The sequence below is a fragment of the Chelonoidis abingdonii genome, chromosome 2, assembly GCF_003597395.2.
Source record: "Chelonoidis abingdonii isolate Lonesome George chromosome 2, CheloAbing_2.0, whole genome shotgun sequence".
Taxonomy (NCBI): Eukaryota; Metazoa; Chordata; order Testudines; family Testudinidae; genus Chelonoidis; species Chelonoidis abingdonii.
Window position 1 is genome coordinate 173,845,148 of NC_133770.1, and position 24,009 is coordinate 173,869,156.

Consider the following 24,009-nt stretch of genomic DNA (forward strand, 5'->3'; position numbering starts at 1 on the left):
GATTCAAACCTTATGTCCACAAGAGATTGTTTGTCGCCATGACTCAGCAAAGATGTTTCTAGCACAAGAAATTGAACTATAAAGAGGGGAGAAAAATGCTTGACCTCACTCTCCGCCTTCATCTCTGCTCATGACATCAATGACTTGCAAAGAACTGAACTTGAAGGGGAGAGGCTGGAGTGCTGACTGGGAGGCTTTTCAGCCAGTACAGACTGCTATAAGCTTATGATGAGGAAAACCTTTTGCTTTTGAGTTCTCTTAGCTTGTTAAGTTAGGCATTTAGCTTGCATTTTATCTTGTATTTCTCTTGTAACCAATCCTGACCTTTACGCCTCATTACTTGTAGTTACTCAAAATTTTTCTTTTCTTTCTGTAGTTAATAAACTCGTTTCACTGTTTTATCTAACCAGTGAGTTTTGATTAAAGTGTGTGGGAAGCTCCATTTGGGATAACAAGGCTGGTGCATATAATTTCCATTGATGATATGATGGACTTTATATGTGCTTGCATTGTTCAGTAAGGTGCTGGGAAATACAAGATGCATATTTCTAAGGCGAAATCTGGGACTACAGAGTTTGCTGGTGTTCTTCTGCAGTGTAATTCATGAGTGGCCAGCTAATAGCACTCAAATACTGTGCAGTTGGAAGCAAGTTTCATACTGGAGCCTGTCTGTTAACTGACCCAGAGTGGCTGTTCACCAGTAAAGCAATGTAAAAGGCATCCCAGGTTGGAGAGCTGAGAACAGCTATTCAGCAATCCAGATTGTACCTGTGTAATGTTACAAATAACCATAGATACATCTCACAATGATTATTAGTCTTGATAAGTTACAAGCTTTCTGTAGATACCTTACATGTTACTCCTTATGGATAAGTACCCTACAACACATGTGTTTGGTGCAGTGCCTTTGTCCGCTCTGAGATAACAGTTGTTTGCAAAGAACAGGAAAACATTTGGCAGGTGGTCTCCATGTCACAATAATTTAAAGGTGAACTGCAAACCTTTAAAGAATAAAAGTTTTAAAAGAGCCCAATGTATTAACACAGCAATTGTAGACTTAAAAGTGAAAATTTTAAAATTCTTTTTTAAGTTACTATACATACCAATAATTGATTTCATGATGTAGTGCTTGTCATGAGATTTTGGCGAGCCATGGATTCTGCGGGCCTCAAACACCCTTGTGTGTCTGATGGTGAGCCATAAATCAGTAATTTTTAAGGGGGGAAAGCCACAACGACTAGCTTATCACCAACCAATCAATTCACATTTTTCTACAAGGCTAGAAAGTATATCCTTTTAAAATAAAAACAGAGAGGAGCACTAACACTTCGATTTAGAGGGCTCACAGTCATGTGGTTTGCCTGCTTCAAAGGTTAGCCCAATTCCTTGCACTGTCTCAGGTGGAAAAGGGAAACACAGAACTCAAGAGGAAAATCAAAGGGATTGTCATAAATTTTGTTTCAAAATGTTTTTGTAATGATGTACGGCCTTAAAACTTTTTCTTTTTTCAATTGTCAATCCAAAAAACTCTGCAGTTCACCTACAATAAGGCTGCAATATCAGCCTTGTTATTTCTGGATTTCCTGTTTAGTGTGGAATTAAGACGGACTCTGAACTTCATTTTGGGCAAAAGGAAAAACAAATAATCTGCCAACTATTCTTTTGATTAGATGTATAATTAATAAGTTTGCTACTGTCCTTGATCATTAGAATTAAGAGATGTATGGTGTGACCCTAAAAACCCCATAATGCCAACTAGGCAACTCTATAACAGCAACTCCTAACAAGCCAGACAAACTCACTACAACTAGCACACCACTTTCATGGTATTTATCCATGAAGATTTCACGTGAGGTCTTAAATGAAGGCCGGTGTCAAACTGGTTATGAATATTGTTGTAAGATGTACCTACAGCTGATATTTAAGGAGCTGCCTATCTACTGAAAATATACGTTTTGAAGTCTGTCACCAATCAAAGAGAAAAACTGGGTTCTTCCAGACAGGAGATAAGATGTGTATCTCCCTGTCAAATGTAAATTAAGCATTGTAAACCAACACAATGAAAGCCTTATTTACATATGGAGTCAACAGGAAAGGAGCACATCAGAGAATGAACCACCTGGGGCTGGCCTGTCTCTGAGGCAGACAATGACTTTGGGGAATATAAATGGAAAGCAAAAAGGCATCCCTTTATCCTGCACTACAGGAAGTAATCAAGACACTGTGATTACATTAATGAAAACAGGATCCCAACTTGTCCTGGTTGGAAGCACTGTAAAAGACACTTGGGTGAGACAGACTTTCTTAGACAGAAGATTAGCTTCTTAATTTAATCTCTAGAGAGTGTGTTAAGATTTTGTTTTACATGTAACATTTCTGTTTCCAAGATCATTACTCTCTATCTCTTGAATCTTAACCTTTGATGATAAACTTCTTATTGTTTTCACTAGAAATCTATTTCAGTGCTTTGATGTTAAATAGTACCTGATTTGGAGTTGATTCATACAAAGCAGTTGTGTACTGTTCCCTTGGGGATAGCCAACCTGGTATTTCTGAGAGGGTTCAAGTGCATAAGAGGCTGAATACTACAGAGAAATGGTTCAAAGGGGCTAGGGACTAGGGTGCAGCTATTGTTAATCTGCAAGGCAAAGACAGGGCTGGCATAGCCCAGAGAAGATTGTTTAGGTGCTAACAGACAGGAGGTGTCAGGGAGCCAGCAAATCTCCGTCTTGCTGGAGGCAGGGAGGAACAAAGTGACTCTCAGTCCGTGACAGCCTGAGAACAGTCAATTATGCTAATATATCTGTATATGTTACAGCAGCTATATGCAAATTAATGAAAACTTAAGAGTTTAATTTTTCATGGCAACTTAAAACTTAATGCCCCTTGTACAATCTCATCAAAACGCCAAGCTCTTTATGTGGATTGGTAAATATTCTCGCAGAGAAAAAGTTGATTTAGGACAAAAAAATGTTGTGTGTTAAATGCTAACAGTAAAGTTATATTTAGCATGTCAAATTACCTGGAGTTTGGCCGATGAGCATGTCCATTTGTGTCTATCCCTAGCAAATGCAGGAATAGAACTACTTTTTCTTCATTTAATTTAGAGAACAATGTTTGATTACTTCTGGCAGCTTGGAAGAAGTTCTATAGGGAAGAAATCATCAAAAGATTATTCTGAGAATCATAGACAAAAAGGAGACACAGCCTATTAAAATGCAGATTTTATTTATGTTTGTATCAGAGGAGCTATATTGTGCAAAACTCTGAAACAGCAAATTAATTACTGTGTAATTCTGCTTATCTGAAGATACTATTCCAGTAAAATTTTCACTGCTGGGGCTCACCAAGAGCAAGACAGGCAGAAATCTTCCAGTTCTTAAGCTTTTACGGTCCCTATGAGCAGTGATAGCAGGTAGGATTGTGAGCTATCCTTTCCTTCTTTCTTTTGCATTGGTGGTCACACACTATACCTGAGCTTAACTGCTGCTTTATAACCTTCCACTTATTTCTTGATTTGAACTGGGAAACATAGGCATCCCAAATAACCGTGAGAAATGACTCTTCCTAAATGATCATTATTATTAAAGTAAGTGTTCATATTAGCTGTCAGATGACCATTATTTTTGCATTCTAAATGCAAACTCAGACAAGGAACATCCCAAACACAAGAAAAATTCTAGGGAGTGGGATGATTTGGGTTCTCCTACTTTGGAAACAGGTTTATCTCCAGAGACCAGCAGCAGTTTTGTAAATGTATGGAGTGTGGAACACGCATCTGCCTTGCATATGTCTGAACAGAGACTTCCCTGAGGCATGAATTGGAATCCATTCTATCTCAGAACAAATGAGCCTTGGCATGGCCATCTGGTTTTACCCCAGCCAGATTACAGAAATGTGAAATGCAATCAGACAGCCATTTTAATGTGATCCTCTTAGGGTATGGCTACACTTGACATTTCAAAGCGCTGCCGCGGCAGTGCTGTGGGAGCGCTGCCACGGCAGTGCTTTGAGTTGTGAGTGTGGTCAGAGCACCAGCGCTGGGAGAGGACTCTCCCAGCGCTGCATGTAAACGACATCCTCTACGGGTGTAGTGTGCAGCGCTGATTACACTGAGGCTTCACAGCGCTGCATCTTGCAGCGCTCAGTGGGATGTTTTTTCACACCCCTGAGCGCGAAAGTTGCAGTGCTGTAAAGTGCCAGTGTAGCCATACCCTTAGTGAGACTGCACTGCCCAGGGAAATAGTGTCAAATGAAACAAGAAGCTGGGTAGACTTTCTAAGGGTTTTTGTCTAAGAAGAAGAGGGTTTCTCAAACAGGGGTCACCGCTTGTGTAGGGAAAGCCCCTGGCGGGCCAAGCGGGTTTGTTTACCTGCCCCGTCTGCAGGTCCAGCAGATCGCAGCTCTCACTGGCAATGGATCACTGCTCCAGGCCAATGGGAGCTGCTGGAAGTGGTGCAAGACGAGGGACTTACTGGCCACCACTTCCAGTATCTCCCATTGGGCTGCCCCCTGGGCTCTCAGCTCCCACTGTGAGGCAGGTTGTGCCTGCCTAGTTCCCTCGAGGCTCCCAGCTCCCCACTGGGTTGCTGCCTGGGCTTCCCCCACAGGCAGTCCAGCTGCACCAAGGCTCCCGGCTCCCTGCTGGAATTGGCAGGGGTTTGAAATGAAAGGCAGCCAGAAATAAGGCTGGTGGAAGCCAAAGAGAGGCCTTGTGCTTGTAGGCAGGCAACTACCAGTGTGAGGGCTCTGAACAAAAGCTGCATAGCATAAATACATCCAAGATTACAGGGCAAGCAGTGACAGAACCCATTACTGGTCTGGAAGGTCCCCAAAATATTACATCCACTCACTTACATCTGCATATAAGTGGCATTATTATATAGTCTGCTCCTAAGTCCTTATACAAGAAAACTATAATTGAAGTCATTGGGTATTTAAAACATGAAACAAACAATAATATATATTGAATAGGGACACTGTAACTGATGGAATGCTTTGTTTGCCCACTTTCTACAAACAAATTCTTGCAGGGGTCCACCTGCACATATTTGATTGCAGGATCAGAACTCTTGCAAGGACTTCCAGACCACAGCTGCACTACCAGTGCTATATTTGAATGTAAGAAAGAGAAAGCCTGCTTTTACGACTTAAAAAAAATATATCAAGTAAAAGCCAAGTTTAAGTTTCAAATTCCTGAAATTAAAAACTTCTTTAAAAAGTGCATCATGTTTCAAGGCAAATCCTTTCAAGGTCTAATTAGCCAGAATACCATCTGAAAAGAAGGAGATATAGACCTGTGGTTTTCTCTTTCGTCAGCTAAGTTCCCATGAAATTTCAAAGATCTCAGAGAAAGTCTGATTTGATGGGCGGGGGGAGAAAATGACGTACCAGCAAATACTGATTTATAATGAAAAACAGTTACCAACAATTTTCTGGACACTCCTTTCTGCAACTTGGCAGTCACCACATTGACATTCAATCAATCTAATAATATGGAACAGGGTAGAGAAGAGGAGCCATGTAGCTTTGAAGAAGTGTTAATTTTCCAGATTTAAAGTTTCACATGCATTCATATGTAAGAGAAGGGAAAGCGTGTTGAGTGTGGTACTAACGAAGTGTAATAGGAACAGGAAGGAAGTCTTATTTTACAAGTTCTGGGGTGCACATTCCATCTAGCTTTGTGTGTACATTACATGACATTGCACAGTTTGAAATCAATGCAGGGTTACATATAAGTGTGTTACAACAAAGATAGGCAACAGTTAACGTTTCATAGCTTTGAAAAAAAGTGGGTTAGAATTTTTAATTCAGGTTCGCCTTCTGAATTATTTATTAATACATTAGTTACACATATTAACAAAATATATAATGTTATCAAATGGATTAGTAACAGCAACAGAACTTCTCATAAGTCATAACTATGGGGATTTCGTTGAAAGGGTATATATGCCTGTTTAACATAGAATGTAAAATTTCAAGCACCATAGCTCTATTAAAGTTTCTCAAATTTTTCTGAATTAATGAATTTCTAATTGAAACTTTGATAATTACTTCATCGATTTTTGCTATCAATGTTTTCATCTGAGAGCCAGAATACTGTAGATTTGTCATATGCTTTTTTTTTAAAAAATTAAATCAGCTGGTGATCAGAAAAAAAGTAAAAATTCTTCTAATTAAGGAGAATGGAAAAGGCATTAAGTGATTAATACAACCTTAACCAACAATCAATGAATTTACATTGAAATACCCATCTGTTAAGTATTCAGAAAAGTGATGTGAACAATGGAAATAAATTAATCCACCCATCGTGAAATAGGCAGATAACTCATTATCTTGTAAAATGTGTTGAATATTTGAATGATCAACTGGAATCACTCCTGCATTTTTAGTAGTTTAAGGTTCTGTGTCATGTCATTGCAAAAGATATTCTGTAGATATGCAGTAACAGTTTTTAAAAACTGGCTTTAGAAAAAGCACTAGAAAGTTTACTGCAAGAAAGAAGCAATCTTACACTGACAAGGGTATTTTCTTCTATTGCCCAGTTGCAACCTGTGTCTATAATGCATAAGTGATATAAAACAGAGAAATATTTATTCACCTTAACATGGTCAAAAACCCAAGTGTCTAGTTTAGTTGCATCTTGTGCTCCAAAGTCTTCCTTTTCTGCAGTGTAACAGTATGTGTAAACGTGATCCCCACTAGCACCTGCAAAAACAATACAGATGCAATATTGGGTGGAGGCAAGAATATTAAACTTTTTTTTTCTCAATAAAAATATATAGATTGCATGTTAAAATACAGGACACGAGGGGAAAAAAATATCGATAAACCTATACAAAGATAAGAAAAGAGATTAGAAAGAAGAAAATGCCTCTTGAATAATTTTAATTTGCTCCTCATTTTATGTTCTATTGTTTCTTGAGTTGTATAACTATTCTTTTATCAGCCAGTCTATCGATAGTACCAACGTCAGAGATGTCCTTATGCCTGAAGTTCCTTCAGTTCCTGGGAGGAAATAATGTTTGGAAAAGCAAAAATTGAGTGAAATACAATCCAATTTTATCAAAATGAAATGGGCAATATAGAATTTATTAGAAAAACAAGAGTTTGGAAAAAGGCTTGTCTACATGAACACTTGCTTCATGGCAAGCTGAAGTATAAATCTATCCCACACTAGCCATGCATTAAACAGTATGCCTATACATGGAGATGGGGATATGAGTCCCAACTCCAGGAGACTAATTCACTTTGCAAGTGAATTGAACTAAACAGAATTAAGGACATTTTACTTCTGAATGAGAGAGTTTACACACAGGGGTTTAATACAGTTTAATTAATCCACTTCTAATTCACACCTTTAGTTAATCTGGATTAACCTTCCTCAGCACCCCTATCTAGACAGCCCCTAAGAAGACAACTTTTTCACATAAGTAATAAATGCTGGGCGTCGTATTTGAATTTAGATTTTCAGCTCAAAGAGATTCTACTGTACTGCTTCTATCACTCTGACACAGTTTAATAACCGGAAATTAAGAAAAGATTAAGAGAAGATATACCCAAAGGCCACTAAAATACCATTTTACCTCAGATGTTGCACGATGCTGGTCAAGAGGTCAAAGTGCAGATCACTATTCTGGAATTGGTGATTAAAGGTGCAAAAATCAAATATAAAACATCTTTACCTCTAGCTTTGATACACAAAAACTTCTAACGTCCAGATATTAAACCTAATGTGAGACCAAGTGAGATAGTGCTATATCACTGAGACTTTAATAAAAGAAATTATAACACACAGATTTAAACAGAAAAAAAATGGGTAAAGAAAGCTCAAGGAAGAATGCAGATAAGTTACTTCTAATCAGTAGGGCAACCCCACTACTGTAATATGCAAGGATAATTTGGGAATGGATTGGGACCTGCACAATCTTCAAAGTCTTTATCTTTAAAAATTAGGTCTGATGCATAAAAAAAGGCAGGCCTCACTAAAAATGAATGAAAATTTTTCTGAAATTCTCAAACGTGCAACACCGTGTCCACTGATGTGGAAAAATATAGTCTCTGGACAAGACAATCTCATTTTGTATACATTAAAGACTATACCAAGGTGTCTTGTGAAAAAGAGAAAAGAGAAAACATCAAAATACTGAATTTTTGAAGTCCTGATGAGATCTGAAATCAGGTGGAACTTATAGAAATTCTGCAGTCTGGCTGAGCTGTTGAAGTCACAGGGCTCGAAACAAGGCTATTTCTATTATTTCTGCATAAACTTCCAATGGGGAAATGTTCTTCTGTCAGTTCATAGCAACATAGAATCCAACTGATTTGCTGGTTGTTCAATTATATAGTGCAATTTCCAGACTTGAGGGTGAACTAACACACGAAGTTCAAGAGCTAGCATTTACCTGGATTATACTAAAGCCTAGCTGAAGTGTCACACAAACTTCAATACCATTAAAAAGGGATTTTAGGACAGGAACCTGAAATCTGTAGCCCTTCATGTATCATCGCTGTTTTGCAATGGGGTTTATTTAAAAATCCAGAACACATAGTTTGCTGAGTTGCTGTCAGAATAGTGAGTAGAGTCCTCCAAGGCACTTTTTAAAATCTGTTTATTACTGTCAATGGAGTTGAACTGAACGGATAAAGTATACCAGAAAAGGAGGCAGAGCGCACCAGCCTTGGTGGCTGTTGCAACCGTCCTTGTTGATATTATGTGATGATGCATTGTTGTACCATCTTCTGGTGATGGGATACAGCAAAGGAAAGAAATTGGGGCTCAATCTGAAACAAGTTCCTGTCCCTGAGAAGTGCCAGCACCAGGAAACCAAAATTAAGTATGTGCAGCGTGTGGGCTGATTAGAGGTACACTCCTACCACTCCTCACCCTAATTTCTACCTAGATGAAGAATTTGTATTAATGAAAAAACAAATAAAACAGAGGGTGCAATGGTTCCTTCCATAGAAAATTCTGAAACACTTCACTGCATTTAAGATTCTATTATGACACTTCAAAAGAGATATTATGAAAAATATCTACTATGTATTAAGTACTGTATCTATCCTTGGAGACAGAACTGACATGAGAGGGAAAGCCTTCTTTTCCTTCTATTCTGCCGGAGGGAGGAGGTGGCAGGGATTTGGCGAAAAGAACTTCCTTTAGAACAGATGAGAAAAACAGGAGAAGCTCGGCTAGAACACTTCTTCCAACCATGAGCTGTTGCTGCTCTTTCCACTAACTAGACAGACTGGGAGCCCCAGAAACTACCCAGCCAGGTATCAGCTCCTCCCACATCAGATTTCCCTGTCTGATGTGTCTTTTCACCAACAGATTGCATCCCCATGGTAGTGAGCAGAGTCCTATTCAAAGAGCGCAGAAGTGGTATGCAAGGTCAGCATCTTAGGGGGTGATGCATATCAGTCTTCAAGCTGAGAGCTGTGTATCTAGTTCTGCTAGTCATTAATAGCAGATTCATTAGGCATCACCTGCTGTTAAAACAGTATGCCAGGCATGCTATATGCGAACTGGCAAAGGGTAGGACCCTTCAAGAAAAAAAACAGCAGTTACTCACAAAGTAAGTGTGCTCCTTTGAGATGCTTGCTTTCATGGATTGCGTGTCAGTGAGGCAACTTGGAACTTATGAACAACAGTGTTTGCTGATGATGACCCACATGCAGCCTGTCTGTATCTCGGAACCCCACAACCATAGTTATTATAGTTAGCAGCATTAGAATTCTTGGCCTCATCTAGTCTCCATCAAGGCTCCAATGAGTTGTTCACATATTATTGCAGACCTACCTAAGCATGGACAAAGCCAAATATAACATTATGTCACCTGAAAAGTAGAGCTCCTCACTCTGTTACTGCGGCAGTTCTCTGTCCGATGAATTCCCCATGGTTCATCAGCGGAAACACCACTCCAACAGGACATCTATGTCAGAGACTGTAGCATGTGCCCAGGAGTCAGGAACTGACAGGGAGGAGGCACAGATAGTATGAAGGCAATAGGCACTTAGGAACACAGGCTGTCTGTGATGGAATGTGAGCCAAGGGAGTCTGGGCAGCAGAGGAGAGCTAGCGTCATCTAACAGAAGTATCCGATGGATCTGAACAGTTGTGTTTTCTTGGCATAAAGTAGTAATGATGGACTAGGAGGGAAAAAAAACCTGCTTTTTCAATTTAAGTCCAAAATTTGAAAACAGGTCTGTGACTGACATGTACTGAAAATGGGTGAACTTGAAGTTTGGGGCTCATAGGGACTGTGGTGATTTAGCTAGTTTCAAGGCCAAATTTAAAGAGGACCATTTTTAAAATCTTTCCTTGGCAAAAATTAATATATATTTGACACTAAAATATTGTAGAAACTTCAATTATTCTCTGGAAAAATAGTGTAAAATTCCAAGACTAAATGCATTCACTAAAGAGAGAGAGATTTTAATTCTGCTTAAACTGTATCTGCAAAATATATTGTTCATTAAAGTACGGAATTGCTATAGACATTTCAATGACCAATGGAAAATAAAAGACTAAATCACCTGGGTTAAAAAATCTTTCAGAAATTCAGATTTCTAAGGATCAGTATTTTGGTATTTAAGAAAAACAACAATTAAAAACTACATTTGTACTTCGATACAACGCGACACGATATAACACAAATTCGGATATAACACGGTAAAGCAGGGCTCCAGGGGGTGGGGGGGGGACGGGGCTGCGCACTCTGGTGGATCAAAGCAAGTTCGATATAACGCAGTTTCACCTATAACACAGTAAGATTTTTTGGTTCCTGAGGACAGCATTATATCGGGGTAGAGGTGTATTATTTTAGCTGGGGACAAAGAATCTACTACATCTTAGGTTTCTCTACTGAAACATATAATAAATCTTTTACTGTAATGCACTTTTCTGGCAAGACAAGGAAATGTCCTGGCAAACTATATTTAAGCATTGTTGCAGATAAAGCCTTGCTAGCTAGTATTTTTCCCCTGGTTAGCTTAGATTGGAATAGACAACCATTGTGTAGAAGTTACATTGAAATTTGGATGATCATACAAATGTTTGAAAAGTCAAGGATAACTAATTCAGTTATGGAAACTATAATCTAACTCATTGATGATTATTAGGCAACAGGCTTTTTATGTGAGTATTCTGACTACTTAGCTATAAAGCTGTCAAAGTGGTATAAAGGACCATAGTTTGATATTTTATATTGTTAGCATATAAAACAAACATTTATAATAAGCATTTACTTTGGGAAAATAAATACCTCCACTAATATATAAAGATGAATTAACTCCTTCTTAGAAACTACTTATTCCAACCCATTTCCCAGAGTTGTATATGCTCCTTAATGACTTCAGTGTGTGATTGTACCACAAGTTTCTCAAGTGATATGGTAAATAGCCATTTACTTTCTTTCTCAAACAATGCCAGTGAAAGATAGCATAGTACACTAAAACTGAATTCCATAAATCTTTTCCCAAGAACACATGGCTGCAAAAATGTAAACAATCTGCCAGTGGGCTGGAGGCCACGTTCTTTTCCCATCCCCCCCCAAACTCAAGATTCAAGCAAAGGTCCTGGGAAAGACAGATTCCCCAGAAGAGATTATTTTGCAGCTAATCATAAAACTGTTTTTCAGATTAACGCAGAAGTGGAAAAAAGGATGGGGATGGGGAACCAAATTATTCTTCCTTAATCCAATCACTGAAAATAATGGGGTTCAGGCAAAGTACAATTATTGTCATCATGAAATATATTTAAAACAATTCTCTCAATTCTAAAATTATCTAGGAGGAGGCAACACTGGAGTTTACCTTATTATTCTTGTTTCATAGATTTCAAATTTAGCTACAACAGTAGAATGCACATTCTCCTTGGGGGCTGGAGGGATTCTGCCACATCCTTTTCACAGTCCCCAGGATCCCCAAATTGTAATTCCCTCTCAATCCCCTGTTTATATTCCCTACTCTAAATCCCCAGAGCATAGCCACCATCCTTCTGAAGAAGACCGGATGGAATTTCCTTTAGAATTCCCTTAATTGGCTGACATGTCACTTGAGTGAAGTGCAAACAATATGCAGGACCAAGCACACTGCTTCCAGTGTACTCCCAGCCTTCACCAACCCAGGGACTGAGAGATCAACACTAGTAATCTAATCCTGAGCTCAAGGATAGCATCACAACACTCCATGTTTGCATTTTCAAATACTGTATTCTCTTACATTTTACTAATCTAAAATAGGAGTGAGAAAACATAGTAAATCCCATCTCCATTTAATATGGAGGCACAGGAACAACAAAATTAGGAAAATGATTGTTAAACTCAGTTTCTCATTGAAAGTCATAGCTATGTCTAATTTAACAGCAATTTTTTTAATTACAGAAGTTTCAGAATTGCAACAGTATATGCAATTTTTATATCACACACACACTGGAACAAAAAAACTACACTTGAGGCTAAATTGCACTATTAGGTCGGTAAGATTAGGAAAGCATCAGAATAGACAATAAATAGTAGTGAGAAGTTATGCTCTATTTAAAGCTTGTTTTCTTTTCTGGTCTGTGATGAGGAATTTTTCCACCTCACTCCCAAATTAACAGGCGTCATGCTAGAAAATATGTGCTGGCATTCACTGTGTTAATAAAGTCACTACCACCATAAGACACTGCTGGAGAATTTGATTTACCTATTGTAAAAGACCAGGATGTATCCTACTCCTCTATGTAGTATTTCTGTAAGGTTTTGTTTTTATAATTTGTATGTAAAATGTAACTTATAACAATACAAACAAATCCCTACAGAAATTCTAACTACTGGTAAATCTTGCAAATACCTCTCTGACTAATGTACTTTTAAACCACATCATAACTACCAGTGTAGTGTTTATCAGCTAATAAGATGCACCCCATTTAAGCTTACCTTTCGCAAACATAGGTAAAATATCTGGACTTCCCCAGCTCCAAGTATATTTACTTTCATTGAAAATTGAATCAAATTCCACTGGATTCTCCTTCCATCCTGTCAAAACAAAAATTAATGTTAAAGAGGTTGTTCAGATGTAACAGAGGGCCTGATTTGGCCCATTGTCTAAAGATGAATAGTACTAGAAAATAGGGAACATTTTAAAGTCTTTATTATAATATTTAATAGTAAATGCTAGAGTTAAGATTACATTTGACTTCTATTGTAATCCCATTTGCTTATGCTCATAAATCTGGGGGAGGAAAACTTTTTTGGCTTCGTAGTTGGTCTCTTGTGTCAGTGGTTTTAGTAAGTCTAAACAACAACCGTCCACTCTTTTTTCCATTAAGCAAGGATGACAAACAAAATTACTCATTTTTTCCCAAAGTAAGATAATTTAAAGACTTTGTTTTGTGAATGCATAATTCAAAAGTGGTTGAACTTTATTAGTACCCATAGAAGAGGAATCTCCCGACTAATACCTGTATTAATAAAAGAGTTATAAGTGATTGAAAGTTTGGTCTTCTCCATGTGTAGTACAAAGTTTCCACTAAGTTGAGAGTTCAAATACTACCTATAGGACTGGAGAATAATGTGAATATCTGATGAACCTTATAGCATGACTGGAAAACTATTTGCTGCCCAGGCATTTAAAGAGAGGAGGAATTTAGGAAAAAGGAAAGGGAGTTACATCGTGTTAGAGCACTAAGAGGGTATGCATAATTTCATTCACATTTAATGGACCAAGCAATCTATTTGTTATAGGAGTTAATGATTGGAGATTAATTTTAAAAATTGTCAGGGCACGTAGAGCACTGGCTGGATGCTTGTTAGTTAAATTAATGTCTTCTAATAAATTTAAGAGAATAAATAAATAAAAACACATAATCTAGTTGTTTTATAGTTATATGAATGAGATTGATTTGCATAGCTGTGTACTGATCTATCTACATAACCATGGAAGTACAAAGTGAAAGCTCTGCAATATATACTTTGAGGATAAATCCCATGTCAGCCCAGTAGGGATGGATTACAAGACTCTGTTTTGAATAGCACTGAAAAAACAGTGCCAGCACTCAAAAATTAATAGTAGTCTTATTTCTTTCTAGCTTCTATAAATGTCTTTGACACAAACAAAGGGACACAGGGAAGAATTAAGAAATGAAACAGTTTGTGCCCTTCTGACACTGGAAACAAAATAGTATTTGTCTTTTTGATATATCTCATCTCCATCAATCTGGGGAGACATAATTGGGATTTCCCCTGCCCATACCCTCAGCTCTCATTTATATAAAATAAAAAAAACAAACCACAGCTCTTGTCAAAAGACTAGACTGATTGCCTTGAAGACTGAAGCCCTCAGTACATGTAAAGCAGTCAGAGGCAGCTCATGCTTAACCCATGCTATCCTGCCAGTGTACCTCAACCCTGATCTGTAAGTACTAGTTTATTCACCATGTCCATTCAGTTCTTGGCCTCTCTGCTGAGACTGAATCCAAGCTTGGCCAGTTGTGAATACGGAAACCAATTCATTAGGATCAGGACTAAGACCATCAAGTAATTTTATTTAGGCAGACGTTCAAATGAATAAATAAACAATCATTTTTAAAAGATCAGTCTTTATAATAGGTTTGCCATCTGGCTCTCCTGGAGGGCCAACAGTCTCCCGTATTCCATGTTCCTGTCAGTTGACCTTTGGCCCCAATCTCTAGATTTCTAGTGAGTAAATCCCTCCATGTGAGGCACATCATCACTGAATCTAGAAGGAGCCACTTTGTGGGGAATAGATTAGTGATGAGTGGTACAGTAGTGATGAGTCCACTAAATTATCCCTAATTGAGAAGCTCAGGTAGCACTTCCAAAAGCTAGGTCTCAGAAATGACAGCTATGCTTTCCTCTCATACTGGAAAAGCCAAATCATACTTAGTTACATGCTGATTGCATAATACTTCCGTCTTTATTTTTGAATTTTAATACTTTAAAGAGCTCTCTAGTACAATAATTAATCCTAAAGCAGGAATAAAAATATACAAATCCTATTTTCACAAATATTAATAGTGAAAAATTCTTCAAAAATGAATTCACTTTTTTCAGTCTATTATGTAGACATTTAGTGACCAATTCTGAACTTTACTACACCACCAAAAGATCTTATGGCGGTATAGTAAGGTTGATGTCAAATTTGTTGGAACCTGGGACTTGCATACCTTTAGCAACTGCACTGACATCTTCATAAAATCCAGCTATCAGTGCCACATGTCCTGGTCTAGATTCTGTTGGAACATGAGTATGAGATACTCCCCAGCTGCCTTTGTATTCTATGATATTCCTGAAAAGAAAATACAAGTAATTACTTCACAAAACTGTGTGTGTATGCACAGAGTAGTTCGTAGAAGAAGAAAAAGTGATGACTAGATGCTGTTGGCATTACATTCAAAACTCTCAGATTCAGTCAGATTTAGTCTAGAACTGTAACTGTTAAACTAGAAAGTAGTTACTATAAGATAACTAAACACCCACCAGGCATAATTATCACTATAGTCAGCCACCATCGTGAAGATAGGAGGTTAATTGGTGTGATCATACATTTCAAGGTAATACATTATTTTATTTCTACTTTTTTTTAGGGGTTACTCATTTTTTTCTTGTAAAGGTTATTCTTTTTTTTCCTCTCTCAGAATTTCTTTTCTAGTTTTTGCTTTCTCTGTTCCTTCACTAAACCTGTAAATTTCCAGATTAGGTTTTTTTCTCCTCCTCAATAAATAAAATATAGCCAATTATATGTAGTTCTTGTGATAGTGTCCTTTTTCTGGGCTAATTTCAGAACTAAGAGGGGTCACTGAAGAGGGGCAGAGAAGGGAGGTAAAATGGAGTAATCCAATTTTATAAACTCTAACACCCGCTATTTGGACATAATCTTCTCCCACGAAGATTGAAAGTGGGAGAAAAGTCCCCAAAGGGAGAGCGGCAGGTGAAATGGTGCAGCTGGAGAACTGAGAAGCAGGGTTGTTCCAGACCCTTGACCAAACCATCAAAATTGATATTTTGATTATTATTGTTGAGCAGTCAAAGAGGATACAGTGGGTGGTCTCCCTTTGAAACCTTGTTTTCTTCTTTTTAAGCAGCTCAGTAAGTTTGGAAACCAGAAAACTGGACAGGGTGGGGCCTCTGAGCCATCTGGGATCTACTATATCTTTGTTTAATTACAGGCATAAAAATCCCAAACTATTGCAAAGCAGGCCTGGAGTCCTTCCATGTGTGCAATGTTTCATCAGTGGTATCAGCAAAGAGTTTCAGAAAAGGGGAGATTCTGGACAGTATTTTAGTGCTCTCTAGAGAACCTGGAGTCAGGATGCCCAATGCATGATGATTGCCACGGAGATGGAATGCACTGCAGTGTCAGTTGCTTCCAGGGAAGCCTGCAATGATGTTTTAGCCAGAAACTAACTTTTGGCGATTATGGCCTGGACCTGTTTGCAAAGTTCTGCCAGAAGGCATTCAAAAGACCTGGTGAACTTGGAGTAGTACAATTGTATTTCATCATAACAGCATGGTAATATGCAATTCTAAACTGTAGGGTCACTGAGGAGTAACTCTTATGGCCAAAAAAGTCAAGGCGTTTTTTGTCCTTATCATACTGCGTAGATTAAATGTGGTGCTGTCTGCCACATTAATTTACTGCTTTAACAACAAGGGAGTTAGGAGAAGGATGTGAAAATAAAATTTCACAGTTCTCGGCTGGAACATACTAATTCTTAATGACACATTTGCACATGAGTGGTACTGTTGGCAGGGTCTGCCAGATGGTCTTGGCAGAATACAAGAGGGCCTCATAAATGGACAAAGCCACTCAAGCAGAAGGTGTCATATGCAAAATGTCCAATCACTCCTAGGAGGATTTGCAGTGAGTCCACAACACATTTTATTAGCTCCTGAAACTGTTTAAAGTCATGGCCACAGAAGGCGGAGAAGGTACAGAAACCTTATCTGCGAAAGATGAGGAAATACTAGTTTACAGCACAGCAGCCTCCTTGTCTGCTCTGGCCTCTTGCTCCTCAAAGTTTTCCTCCAATTGTTGAGGTAGTGAAGAAGGAACAGATGGAAGAGGAGACTGCCTCCCCAGTGGTCCTGACCAGAAAGACTAGGAGCCTGAGAACTGTTGTCAATAGGTAGCTAAGGGCCCCAATATGACCACTAAGGAGTATCATAGGGTCTAGGAAATGGCTTCCACTGCCTGAAAAGTAGTCTGGGTTTGTCTCTCATGTGAATTGTCCCTATCCTTGAAGGCATCATAGAAGGAGCCCCGATTTTGATTGGTAGGGGAATCTTACACAGAAATATGTGAATTTGAAGAGATATCTTCAACATCATCCAAAGGGCGAGCTTTGCCCAGCTCAGAAAATGGTGGGGAGTCAGGTGCTACCAGGGAGCGAGGTAACACTACATCAGTTTAAACTCAGTTCATGTTTTAATTATTTTCTTCACAATCATGAAGGTTGAATTTTTATTCATTTATTTTTGTGGAACATAATTCTGCAACATACTGCTCAGCCCTGGAATCACAGAGGACCTGGGTATAAACCACCACTATTTCTGAGGCTGTTTCTCTTCTCCCTAAGAGAGGCAATTTGGTAAAATGTTTAATGGTTAACTTGCACCATGACTTACAATTTTTAGGAATGGAAATGTTATCAGACACACTTACCTAAGGTAAGGTGCTTGAGAAGTACCATTATCATCTAATTCATACAGTGTATCTGCCCGCAAGCCATCAGCAACAAAAAGCACTAGTCGCTTTGCAGGTGGTAGCAATGGAGTACGCTGAGGAGTCATGCCATGAACCAAAGGAGAGGTGAAGTAGATGTCAAAAATGGAGGCCAAGAACACACAATGCACAAGGAGACCAGCAACTATGAAGATCAGCATATTCATGGTGACAGGTAGTTCCTAAAGCAAAGTTCAACACTAAGAAGGGGGAAAAAATACAGGAAGTGAGTTTAGTCAGTCAAATGAAACTTATTATATCAATACTTATTATGGAAAAGCAATAACCCCACCATAATTAGAGACGCAACCAGCTTTCATTATAAATCCCTACTATATAGTCTGCTCCTCTCGCCCAATAATTTTAGCCTGAAAATTGCCATGTACTCTAAAAGCAAAGAAGAATGTTTCAAAATGTTTTCGAGTTACAGGTCATTAAAAAGCTACCCTGGTTTCCTCAATGAATAAAGTGTTTATTGTCTCAGTCAAAACTGCTAGTTACTATTTTTCAAGACTTTCATATAGTTACTAAGCCTTGGAAATTCATTTGTGGTCTGTAGTTTGAGATCCAATGATTTCAGTGGGAATGCCATGTCAAGCCAGCTCCTGTTAATTTCATTCGGGGTCTTTTTCCATTTACGTCAGTGACATCAGAATCAAATACTACATATGTCTGTAAGAATTGGGTAGGTGAAAAACATTATTAGGTCACATATTTTAGATGAGGTAGCTCAAACACAAAGAAGTTCAGTGACTTCTTGGTTGGGAGGCACTGTGACCATAGCTGTGGACCCAGAGACTTATTCTTGAGTTGGACATTTTATGCACTTTTTTTTTTAAACACAAATTTTTATTAATGTTTAGATTTGAAGTAAGCTGAGGTGCACAGGTATGCATTGTTAGAAACATGAATGTTTTGTAGGAGCACGCACACTTCATACAAAGGCTCATTCAAAGCCCACCTAAGTCAATGGAAACGTTGCCCCTGCAACTACCATGTCATCAACAGAAGGGGGATGTTGACCCTGAACAGCAAGGGATGTGACATAGTGCCCAGAAGGAGATGATACTGCAAGAACACATGCTTGGCAAGATTACGGCTGGCCCCTTCCCTTCTTCAGGTCCTTTGCCTTTCCATTAGCTGCAGGAACCATGCTGGCCATATACCCCACCACCATCTATACTCTCCCTGGCTTTTCAAAAGCTTTCCACCCTCCCTCCCCTTAGGATATGTCTTTTCTCAAGCTGGAGATGTCATTTCCAGCTTGAGCAAACATATGTGCACTTTAATCACACTAGTGCACTAAAAAGAGAAGTGTAGCTGCAGCAGTGCGAGTGGCAGGATTGGCTAGCAGCCCAAGCAATACCCACCATCCTGAGAAGCGTTGTGCTCAGTGCAGGAAGCTCATTCCACTGCATGTCCCGCTGCAGCTGCATTTCTATTTTTAACACAGTGGCTCAACAAAGCTAGCTCAGCTAGACATACACACATTAGAAATTATATTTCCAGCTTGAGTGCAGGTGTACCCTAATTGTTCTGTAGAGGCTGCATTTTCAGGATGTTACAAGTCTGACCAATTTGGGGAGGCTCAGGAAGGATTTTTTCCCTATTGTGTGAAATTTTCTGAGGCCCAGATGTATATTTTTGCCTTCCTCAAAGTATCATGGAGACACGATCAGGATGCACCCTTCCCGTGTACATCGTTTATTCTCTAAGTATATTAATCAACACCTACTGATTTTAATGGACTTTGAATCAGGGCCTGAATGAGGCATGGCTCTGTAGGAACCATTGTCAGCACGTCCCAAACATCTCACATTTGTATTTAATATAATAGGTGGTCTGCACATGCTCTTAAATGGTGTCTTTATTTACATACACAAAAGAAAAGAGAAAGATGCTAAGAATAACACATGAGCTGGGAAATTCAAAATAAGAAAAAACCAGTTAAGGTTGTTAAATGTCATTTTTCACACCATTTACAAAACCCAAACATTTAGAAACAATTAAGTGGATAGATAAGGACATCAGAAATCTGACATTAATCACATACTTAGAACAAAATTCTCGTTAAGAATAAGAAATGCACATCACAACTCAATAACTTCTGACTAAAATAAATTACTATTCTTTTACCAGGAATTTCAAAATAGAAAACAAAACCATCCCTCATAGAAAATATTAAAGATATACGTATACTAATTACATATTGATGAACATGAAGTTCAAGTCTACTTACATAGTACACAAAAATCCACCATCACTGATAATTTTATACATTTTCCCTATTAAACTACATATACAGCAATATTCAAGGAATAACAATGAGTGTTTGATCAAAAATGTTAGTAGATAAATACTTTAATATTAATTTCTCATCTAACAGAAGATATGTAGACTAAAAATCAAGATAACAAAATAAAGCATTAAAGAGAGAAAATAAATCCAGGGATCACAATTAAGGTTGCTGTGTTGTGATTAAATAAGCAATTATTTTATCTAAACAGAACAGTTTAGTTCTTACTGTGTAGGCAATGTAAGATTTAGAATATTTATTACTATCCATTTCCGTCCTTTTAAGAGCTTGGGTTTTGTGTATGATTCAAGAGATAAATCTGTTAGTTCCTTAGCAACGTAACTGTTTCTTTTAGTGATGATCTTGGTAATGGAATATTTTAAAAGGAAACACTTATGTTTAACTATAAACACATGATATACCAAAAAATTTATTTCAGGGTATATCTACACTGCAATTAGATACCCACAACTGGCCTGTGCCAGCTGACTCAGACTCGCCAGGCTGAGGCTAAGGGGTTGTTTAACTACTGTGTAGACATTCAGGCTTAGTCTGGAGCCCAGGCTCAAGGACCCTGCAAGGTGGGAGGGTCCCAGAGTTTGAGCTGTTTTTAATTGCAGTGTAGACAGATCCTTAGGCAGAGGTTCCCAAACTCTGGGGCGCACCCTACTAGGGTGCAGAGGAACCTTCAAGGACACAGGCAGTGGGGCCCGCGATAGCCGCCATGGGAAGCGAACACCACCCAGTTCTGCTCCAAACCCAGTCGCAGCTCTGCTCCACCCCCAGCCCAGCTCCTCCCCATCCTCAGTTCAGCCCCCACCTCTGCCTTTAACCCAAAGTCATCAGCTGAGCCAAGTCTGCAGTAAGGGAGGGGGAGATGCAGACAGATTCTATTACTGGTAAAGGGGGGTGCGACAGGAACAGTTTGTACACCACTGCCTTAGAGGTTTGTCTATACAGGGACACCACAACGGTAAAACAACTAACAATGCAGTTAGAGCACGTTAAAGCACAGACAAACATAAATAGAGAAACGTCATCAAATTGAGCACAGGGCCCCACTTCGCTTGATTAATTAAACTCCGTCCCGCCCTCTCACCCCAATTTTATATGATTTAAATTGATGTGTTTAAATACCATACTCAGTGGAGAGGTCACTTTAATCAGATGCTGCTGCATCTTCCTAGTGCTCAGATTCCACAGTGATGGGGTAGAGTAGAAGAATTTAAATAAAATAGAATGCTGTTGTAGTTAAGACTAGTAAACAGTTACATTACCACATTATGGTTTTCAGCACAAGATGACACATTATTTCCTTAGTTCTCTTCATGCATTGGGTCTGACAATCACTGTGTAATTTTACTACTGTCTGGTCAGATTACTTTAATCCACAAAATTAATTCAAATGAAATTCTTGTAATTTATAACCACAGTTTAAATTACATGAGCTCAGACTATACCTTTAGGCACAACACATCCAATTACTCGTCGTTCTCAGAAGCCTTCAAGACAGGCAGCTCTCAGTGCAGTTGTTCATACTACTTCTCTCATTCATTCACTTCTTGCTTCTAGTCTGCTCCAATTTACCCAGTGCTGTATATTATCACTCTAAAATTAAGCTATCAAAGCAACCCTTCATATTACACTTGACTTGATATATAGTTTACACCTTAGGGGAAAATTATGATACACTTGGACAAATTCAAGAAAGTTCTTAAAATAATGCTTAATTTGACTTCAATAAGATTTAAGCATATACTTAAGTACCCTTCCAGAATCAGGATGTTTTCCTTAATCTGGGTCTTGATTAATAACTAGCAGGAAGTTGTATTAGGGCTCATACATTGATGCACTTATGAGCGTAGATAAGGCCTTAGTTATTTAAAGTGAAAGGACACAAACCTTTTAAGAACAGTCAACATGAGAAGGTTACTCACCCTGTGCAGTAACTGAGGTTCTTCAAGATGGCTGTCCTTGTGGGTGCGCCACTTGAGGTGAATCTACATCCCTGCATCTGCGATTGGAGAATTTCAGTAGCAGTGCCTGGATGGGTCACACAAGTACTGTCACCGTCTCGTGCTGCCTCTGACAATTACATAGCACTCTATAACCAAACCCCCCTCAGTTCCTTCTCTACTGCAGTGTCCCTAGAAGGAAACACCAAAGTAGAGGGGCGGAGGGTGGGTAGTGGAGCACCCACAGGGACAACCATCTCGAAAAACCTCAGTTACTGTGCAAGGTGAGTAACCATCTCTTCTTCAAGGAGTGTCACCGTGGGTGCTCCAGTTTAGGTGACTGTAGAGCAATGCTCGTCATTGGAAGGAAGGGGCTTTGGAGTTGCATTTGTGACAGAAGATAAAACTGCAAGTCCCTGGAGAGCATCTGATGTCAAGTCCTGCTCTACTGAGTAATGCTCTGTGAACATGTGGCTAACGCCCAGGTTGCTGCTTTGCAGATGTCTGTGATGGGTACATTGTTGAGGAAAGCTATTGATGTAGAAAGCAATCTGGTGGAGTGTGTGCGGGTCCCCAGTGGGTGTGATAGAAGTTGTTGAGAGTAGCAAAGGTCAATGCACCCAGAGATCCATTTCAAGAGCCTTTGCTTGGATATGGCAGCTCCTTTTGATCTTTCTGTGACAGAAAGAAAATAACTTTGGTGACTTTCTGAAGGGGTTAGCCCTGTAAATGTAAAAAGCTAGTGTCCTTCTGACATCCATGGTGTGAAACACTGATTTTTGTTTGTTCCCATGAGGTTTTGGGAAGAACATCGGGAGACGGATAGGCTTGTTCAAGTAGAATGAAGAGCTATTTTAGGTAAAAATTTTGGATGTCGCCTTATCTTGTTTTTGAAGAATATTGTGTATGCGGGGTGTGCCACAAGAGCTCCACGTTCTACTCATCATGCTAATCGGATAGTGATGAAAAAAGCCACCTTCATCGATAGGTGTAGAAGTGAATATGTTGCTAAGGGCTCAAATGGGGGTCCAGTAAGGCATCGAAGCACTAGATTAAGGTCCCATGGCTCGTATTTCATGATAAAGGTTACAAATACCTTTGAGGAATCGTTTAGTGGTAGGGCAAGTAAGGGCTGAGAACTTGTCAACTTTGTGATGGAAAACTGTGATTGTTGGGAGCTCATTATATACTGGAATTTAAGAAATCAGGTCTATTAATTTAATACCATTGGTAAAGAAGAGGTAGTCGCTACTGTTTGTCTATCCTGGCACCATATGTGGAATCTCGTCCATTTGTGCAGGTAAGTATACCATGAAATAGACCTTCTGCTATTTAATACTATGGTCCTTACCTCCTCAAAACAGGTCACTTCATTGCCATAGAACCATGGAGAAACCATGCCTTCAGGGGGAGTATTTCTGGGTTCAGGTGGCAGACATGGCCTGCACCCTGAGACAGATGTGGAAGAAGAGGAAGAGTGCATGGTAGGCATACCACCATCTTCAACAGGTCAAGGAACCACATTTGTCTGGGTCACATGGAGGCAATCAAGATGACTCTGGATTTGTCTGTCCTTATCTTATGTATGATCTGGATAGGAGAGGAGTGAGGGGAAAACATGTACAGTAGAGGTGCACCACATTTGAAGAGAAAAGCACCCCAATCCTGCTCTCATGCAGAAGTGTGGGCACTTGTCATTCTAAGCTATAGTGTAGAGGTTTATAGTTGGGAAACCCCAGCTTTGATATCCTCTGTAGTACCTTGGTGTTTCTTTCCCAATCATGGTCCTGAGAGGATGTTCTGCACAATGCATCTGCACTGGTGTTTTGGCATCCTGGTAGGTAGGAGGCTGAGATATTGATGTTGGATGCACCAGTTCCATAATCTCATCACTTCTGTGCACAGAGTGCGCAACCAAGCTATCCCTTGTTGGTTTATATTAAAACATACAAGCAATGTTGTCCTCATCAACACTTTTATGGTCTTGTTCCTGAACATGGGCAGAAAGTGTGAGCATGCACTGCAGACTGC

At 39.1% G+C, this 24,009-nt stretch overlaps 1 protein-coding gene across 1 annotated transcript in view; it reads right to left on the bottom strand.

The window, feature by feature from the left end:
• PIGN (phosphatidylinositol glycan anchor biosynthesis class N) overlaps positions 1-24,009 on the bottom strand; it is a 189,698-nt gene that overhangs the window by 145,868 nt on the left and 19,821 nt on the right. Inside the window, exons 2-6 of the mRNA XM_075062010.1 lie at positions 17,668-17,927; positions 15,170-15,291; positions 12,921-13,019; positions 6,602-6,708; positions 3,023-3,147 (exon numbers count right to left, since the gene is read on the bottom strand). Of these exons, the coding sequence (XP_074918111.1) occupies positions 3,023-3,147; positions 6,602-6,708; positions 12,921-13,019; positions 15,170-15,291; positions 17,668-17,894 (680 nt within the window). The 5' untranslated portion in view covers positions 17,895-17,927. The remainder of the gene's footprint in view (positions 1-3,022; positions 3,148-6,601; positions 6,709-12,920; positions 13,020-15,169; positions 15,292-17,667; positions 17,928-24,009) is intronic.